Source organism: Saccoglossus kowalevskii, chromosome 8, assembly GCF_978046115.1.
Source record: "Saccoglossus kowalevskii chromosome 8, keSacKowa6.1, whole genome shotgun sequence".
Classification (NCBI taxonomy): domain Eukaryota; kingdom Metazoa; phylum Hemichordata; class Enteropneusta; family Harrimaniidae; genus Saccoglossus; species Saccoglossus kowalevskii.
Genome location: NC_140648.1, coordinates 24,802,077 through 24,809,745, shown reverse-complemented (window position 1 = coordinate 24,809,745; position 7,669 = coordinate 24,802,077). Strand labels below are relative to the sequence as shown.

The window sequence follows — 7,669 nt, the reverse complement described above, 5'->3', positions numbered from 1 at the left end:
TTCAATAGAGTTTGTAACCATACAATTTCATCTGAGATGTGCAAACATGCTATGTTATAAACACGAGCGGAATCTAACGACCCAGTTTATAACGTCTCCAGCCGCTGCATGCCAGTAGTATTGCGCCGTTTACGTTGTTCAATAACACGAATCAGACAGGCATCGATCATTCACTCGGTATCCTTTGATTGCTCCGTTGCCTAGCGTGATTTCTTGCTACCGCTATTCAGAGTCGCCATAATAAACATCGGATGAGTAGTCACTGGGTGATTGACTAACAACAGGGAAATCGACCACCGTTCCATGGACTAACATACATGGAGACGACCATATTCTGGGTTTTGAAAACCTACTGTTTAACCATTTTCTTTGAGATTTTGACTATTATCTGGTCAGTGTAAATGATCACCGACGAAAACCCATATTTGTAAATTTCACCGATGGAGTATTTTCAAATGACGTTATTGCGCGCATTGATTGGCTGGTTGGATTCGACTTCCATTGAAATGTGTAAATATTGATAAAAAATCAAAGGAGTGGGTTTGTAGTCGCGATCTTAAACAGCTCACTGCATACTTCATGGAAGTCCGGGATAGAAGTAGCATTTCTCAGTAGAGAGATTGAAATGGGACGGGTGGAGTACACACTTTTTTGCACGTGAGGGTGGGGCTTATATAACCGAGGCGCAATGAAATGTTAGAGTTTAGTGATACCAAACTTCAATTTAAATATATGATTTGGCTTTTTCGTGTTCGTTTGACGGGTTTCGGAACATTCGTGTATTTCGAGTTATGATCATGATGAAATGTAACGCACTGTCAAGTTCACCTTGTAGCTACTTGTTCTAATACCAAAACGTACACAACATTATATGCGATAAGTGTTATCAGCGTTGCGATTATCCTGCGCCGTATACCTGTCGATATCGTTTCTAAAGTTCACGCTTATTGCCCCTGGCAACGTTGGAGGCGGATGGGATGGGCTTTATGACTTTTTTTATTCGCGCGAAAAACAACACCAGTCAACATCACCGAAACGTGCATGTCAATGAGCGGTGGTGAATGATTATAAGTATGACTGAGTAGACGCGACCCCTTTGAAAAAAAAAATCAAACAAAGTCTGTCGTAATGTGAACTTCATATTTGAAGTTGGAGTTTGGAGGTTAAACTACTTTACTCGATTGATTAGCTGGAAAGGTGCAGTATATATAGTATACATTAATTATATTAAAAGTACACGATACCGCCAGCTACGCAGATTATAAGACGATGGGCTGTGATCGCAAAACTGTTGTAATGGTGTATTACTTTCTCATCAATGCATGACTGCTTGCTGTATGTTGAATCAGAGTGTCTATTATATTATGAAATTATATATTATAATACGGTATATTAAACTAGATGTTCTACGAGCACAGATCCAGACATCAGCGTGGCGCCAATAGTGGTTCCATTGATATAATGAAAGAAATTGAACTAAGCCAATAATCACTGAATAATATAATGAAGACAGTTTCAACAACAACAAAACTGACAATATAATTCTGTAATGTATCGTTCATCGTCGGCGACATCGCGAAATATAGATTGTTTGTGTATTAAAGTTAGAGACTTGTCGATAGACGGTCGTGGGCGTACACTGGTTTCTCGTTATCGGAGCGCAGATACCAGTATTTGGGATGTTTCGGCTACATGAGATTGTACCAAATACTCTGTAATGACTCTGGCACTAAGAATGTCAAGGTTAAGTATAAACCGATGTCTTAAATGAATTAAAATATATCCCACATTATGTGAAAAACCGTTGTTTTGATTTGATTTGATTTCGGGATCGGCAGCTTATCGCAACACATACACCCAAAATGTGTTTTGTATTTCTACCTTCTGTTGCCGGGCACAATCGGCATCCACTTCACTCATGTGCATATCAAAGCTATTGTGTTATCGGGGTTGTTTATTCCCAGTGAGAAATCGACGATTCATTAGGTGTGCAGACAGGTTACAGACTGCGGAGAGGTTAAAAGGTCAGGCTGTATATATATTATTGATGAAGTACGAGTAAATAATTTCAGCATTTATTACAGAAATTATAAAATTGATATAATGCTCGAAAATCGTTAAAAAGCATAGTTCAAGCCAAAAAATTCGTTAATTCTAACAGAAAAATGTCCCAATAAGGAACCATAGTATAAAAAGTGGCACACATTTTTCACAAATTGTCCAAAAAAGGGTATCCTTTTTCACATTTTGGCTGTCTTGAAAGGACCTGGAAATGCTAGGAAGTACTAGTAGTATCTTTCCATTGTTGTCCATTATTCAGTTGGGGCGTAAGTGCAGACACAATTATGCAATATGTTTTATCTGGCGCGTCATATTGTGTCATATTGCGTCATATTGCGTCATACGCATTTCATGATTTGTGTAATTTGTTTCAGTTTGGGTGTACCTACATATGCGAGCAATCTTTGTTCTCCTCATATTTTACTATTCTACGGTGGCTTGTTAGGGCCATGCACTGTTTTTCGAATTTCTCACATTTTCACCTGTATTTTTCGGGTTCATTTCGAATTTCCGACAATTTCACTTTAATTTACACCTCGGTGGAAATATTCAAATCGCGATGGAAATATTATCACCGCGGAGAAAATTATTCTCACCGCGGTTTAAATGCTGTAAAACATGTTGAAAAAGCGGCTTGCAATTTTAGCGAATTGTGGTAAAATGACGTAATAGCGAAATGTTGATTTAGCAAATCTCACTTGTCATTGTTGATTTCTTTGTTTGGCGGCCATTTTGAATTTATAATAAAGTCATTAGCGACATCTTGAATTAGCGAATCAGTTCTCTGGCTAAACTCGCGAAAAAGACATGCTCGCGAAAAAGATATGTTTTACAGTATTTCCACCGCGGACAAAAATATTCTCACCGCGGTTCAAATTTTCCACCGAGGTGTAAATTAAAGTGAAATTGTCGGATATTCGAAATGAACCCGAAAAATACAGCTAAAAACAGTGAATGGCTCTAACCGTACTACTCAGTAGTATTTCCGATATAAGTATCTTTTCTAACATTCCTCATACACCATATTTTGTTTCTCGATAATCCTAACCTGTACACTGAACATAAATAATCTTTCAAACTTAATACCATTATCGTACATTTCCTCGAAAAAATAAACACAATATGTTGTATCGTAACTCTTTATTGCGGATGGCATTGTCGTACCCATCAATATGAACAATATATATTGACAAATATTACGCATATTTGTTTTATTCGGAAAACCTCCATTTTGAAAATCCTGTTATCTGTCAATTAGAAACACACACACATTAAGTTCTTCTTCTTTCAAAAAAAAATTGTATGATGAAGTAAAACAAATAAGTAAAAACAAATTGATTGACATATCTGCATTTTGAAGAAAAAAATCCGGCATTGGAATAATTTCTGCTTGACATTGACTACCTGGAATTGAATCGATGGTTGGATGTTTGAAAGGACTAGTTCAACTCGTGCCATTTGTGATATATTTGTACTCACAACCACATGAATGTAGCAGTGCACAACAAGAAAATTTGAGTCAAGCAAGATTTCCCCCTCGATGACGCTAAATTGTCCCAAAACTGTGCAAAATATTTGAAGCAAGGAACAGAGATAACCATTTCAATGTCGTCACAGACTATGTATACACATATTGCATTTCATAAAGTGTTTAACCATGATTTTCATCATTCATCATCTTCGTCTTTGTCTGTAGACAATAGCAACATCGCATCCGATTCATTCTCCTCCTCAACGAGTTGCCTAGAAACAAGAGGAATCTTTCCATCTCCAAGTAATGGAAAAGTTACCGACTTTTTTGCTCCATCTTTTTTCCCATTTGTAGCACCATTGTTGTTTGGGGAGTTGCCATGACGTTGTTTCGTCAGAGGAAGCTTTGGTTCCGATTTCTGAATATCTATGTTCTTAGCGGCAATCTTCTTCCTCAAGTCGGCCCAGCGTCCACGACCTTTTCGAACTGCAAGATAGGATGAAACCGTGAATATGATAAATACAAAACAATAAACAGTATTTCAAATCAGTGAATTAATAATAAATATAGAGTTATCATAATTTTAAATTCCAATGTGATTCATTAAGTTACAATAATAATGAAATATTGCCCCTGGGAGTCGCATATATCATCGTGGCAGTTCAATGCACGTCTTTCTCTTTGTGTTTATTTTTCAGTTCAGTTCTAAGAAAATTGTTATTTCCGTCTAACTTTAATTCAGAGATCTCTTTGTTTTTTACTCGTGTCTGCAGGTTTCAATTACGAATAACACATTTGGATTGTATTGAAGTTCTGCGCCATTATTTGTATATCAGCTTTAATGAATTTGAAGGTATGATGAATTCTCTTGGGTGCGATGCCCAACTATTGAAGTTGAGTCAAGGCATATATGCAAGGCAGCATTTGATACGTCGAAAAATAAGCTAGCTGCTCTCTGATTGGCCTGACTGTTAGGTGTTAGGGTTGAGTAGCCAATCGGGCATAATATTGTAAGAAGCTTTGAATCGACCCAACTACTGGCCACCCACTGGCACACTGGTCTACCTAGCCATTGAGGTTCGATAATTTTCACGAATAAACATGTATATTTACCATTTTTAAAATACATACGTAGTTTATTAACACTGAGAAATGAGTTATGTACATCACTCCACACCCTGTCATTATGCAAGACACACGCACGAACATTTAAGATGTGCGCTCAAATGAAATTAACATAAAGACACGTGATTCCATGAATACTGATCATTTGTACTCAATAATATTTTTTATGCATAAATAGAAAATGTTGGCATCAAATCGGTGATATACTTTTCGCTGGGACGAGTGGTTCTCATGACTTTGGTATGGCACTCAATCAAAGGAATTGTAAAAATAATTCACTAGATTTATAACCACTATCACGTTCTATCTCAAGCACACTTCATCAAATCAACAAATCGCGCTATACTCAGTGATTAATCTGACATTGCGAGAAATGGTTTATCATGTTGACCTTCTCGTGATCTGATTGGATAAAGTTCAAGTGCTTGTTTTTTTCGGAGTGCCAGTGCAGAGAAATGAACACCCACGGATACCACCAACAATGGGAGAACTCATTGTTCATTATTCAGGTTGTTGCCTCATTCGCCTTGCATACCTTAATTGCCCCGTAAACATGAAACCATCGTTAAACTTGGTGTGTATACGTGCCGTCATCAAACCCATGAGGGGACTGACCGCTGCATTTTAAGAGCCATGCCAAATCGACTCCCATTAGCCATACAGTCGTATCCCAGATACATGGACGCATTGGTATTTTAATACGCCCGCGAATCATGATTGAGAGGATGTCCTAATAAGTACAGATTGCACAGTCACGACTAATATGTCAATGCGCAACAGTCGCCGCGCAGCGCGTTCGACTATCGTACAGACAATATCGTATATTTTATACGTGTTGTTAACCTCGCAAGGGACCCATGTAAAAAAACGACGCGGTGAGACGAATAGTTGTTGTGTAATAGTATAACCGGAAATGATTAATGGGAGTGCTTACAGTTAGAGAGTTACAGGCCATTACCCGAGGGGTTGTTTCATTGTACCGGTGACTTCATATGTTAATGCCCGAAAGGCCGCTACTCAAATGTTAACTCTGTGATTTTTATAAATATTTATAAATTTAAAAATTCAAATTGAAACGTTACGTTTCTATTCGCCGATGGGACAACACTAGAACGTTATCTAATGACGTCAATGCGCACTGCGCTCGTTGGTTTGCTGGTTGGATTCAACTGCCAATGAGATTTATAAATATTATATAAATTAAGGAAATGGTTTTGTTGTATTGATAGTACAATTTGTATAGATTGAATCGAATCTAGATGTATTATTTTTTGTAGTTCAACATGTCTGTTCACCAGTGCGACCCCCCCCCCCGTCTTTGCTTGGTTCAGTACAAAGTTGCTGTATTTTTGGTGCTCCCAACTCTAAATGACAACGAAATATAACCCACCTGTTTGATTATCCCCTTTGGCGGAAGCAAGTTTCTTTAGTGACCTGTTGGCGACAACGGCTCGCTGGATCATCTCGTCTGTCACAAATATAGTCGGTCTCACTGCAGTGTCTCCATTGCAGCAGTCTAGACTGCAGTTCGCATTGTGTGGTGTTTCAACCTTGTTCCGGGCACATTTTTGGTATCTGTATGCGGGTTTGTAAGATGAAGATAATTGGTTGGAATAGATAGAATATATTTTCGGTAAATCGTGAAAACGTCGGTATTGTCCGTGTGTCGGTCGGGAGTAAGTAGTCGATGCGGTCTGAAGACTCTCATTGTCGTCTGCGAATAGTTCTTCCTCCGACCAACAACAATCGCCTTGCTCATCGTCACTGAGGTCCTTAACAATTCCGTTATCGTCCGATTCGGCACCAACCTCGGTGTAATCCGGCGAATCTTGTAAATAGTCGGATGATATTCTGTCAATGCTAGTGGTGGAATTCGTTTTATCTGTCGATTCAATGGACCAAAAATCTGAGTTGTACCCATCTTCATCGTCCGTTTCTGAACCGCCGCGGCGATGGGCTCGGTTCTCGCGGAACTGAATCACATTGGCCGCGGTTCTCGAAATTATTGGAGGGAACGTTGGTCTACGCCGTCTTTCCATTTTCTTAGCCTTTCGAGTCTTTTCCGCCCAGTCCTTGGCGCTCAAAAAATCTTTATCGCGTCTGGTTGTGGAAGCCTTTCCTTGATGTATCAAAATACTTGCACATACATCGTGTCCGAGTCTCAAAGCTTGCATGAGTGGAGTAACTCCGTTAAAATTAGGCATATCCACCGATAACGCATATTTTCGTAGGTAGTCGACCATAAACTTCACAGTAGCTGCGCTGCCAGACGTGACAGCGTGAAATAACGCTGTACACCCGTTCATATCGGACTGATTCAAGTCCAAGTCACGGTAATCCAGTATACAACTGACGACCTTCTCTCTGCCATACAGACAGGCCCATGACAATGCGGTACGCCCAACTATATCTGTCTTACTCGCGTCAGCACCTGCTTTCAGTAACATCTTCACGATTTTTAACTGGTTGTTCAAGTTTTCTATATAACATGCCCGAATCAGTGCGGTCTGTCCACAGTCGTCTTCAGTTTCTGTTCCAACATCTGATTCTAAAAGCAGTCTTACCTGTCGAGGCCTTCCGACAGATACCGCTTTTAGTAGAACCAGATTATTAACTGCACTGCTCGACATTATTGAATTTTTCTTCAGCTCCCTTCGCTGACTGAAAAGAATCAAAACCAATGTTGCACTATTCCAGCATCGGTAGGGGAGACGAGATACTACTCAGAGTACGTCTGTCCTGTCGACGCTAGCACTGTATACTGGTGATGAGCGACTCGTTGAATCGGGTACTTCAAATAATGAGATAGACAGTGGGCAATCAAAAGTCGTGTAGTTGTATGATAAGCGGCTGGTGCAATCATTGGTCAGCATGCCCGGCGAGCTAGTGAGTGACCTGTCCATCGATTTGTCTTACTAATTTATTGATCGACATACGGAGTTACTTAACGCTGACGTTCATTGTTGTTCTTGACCCTCCCACAGGGCAGATTGATCACGCTGTCACGTTCTC

The 7,669-nt window shown here is 39.5% G+C and overlaps 1 protein-coding gene across 1 annotated transcript; it reads right to left on the bottom strand.

The window, feature by feature from the left end:
- Nucleotides 1-3,728: 3,728 nt before the first annotated feature.
- LOC144351881 (uncharacterized) lies at nt 3,729-7,287 on the bottom strand. The gene is made up of 2 exons (XM_078009134.2): nt 6,048-7,287; nt 3,729-4,018 (listed from the first exon to the last, which is right to left on the bottom strand). Exons 1-2 carry the CDS (start codon nt 7,285-7,287, stop codon nt 3,729-3,731), a joined length of 1,530 nt encoding a protein of 509 aa, XP_077865260.2.
- Between the last annotated feature and the right edge of the window lie 382 nt (nt 7,288-7,669).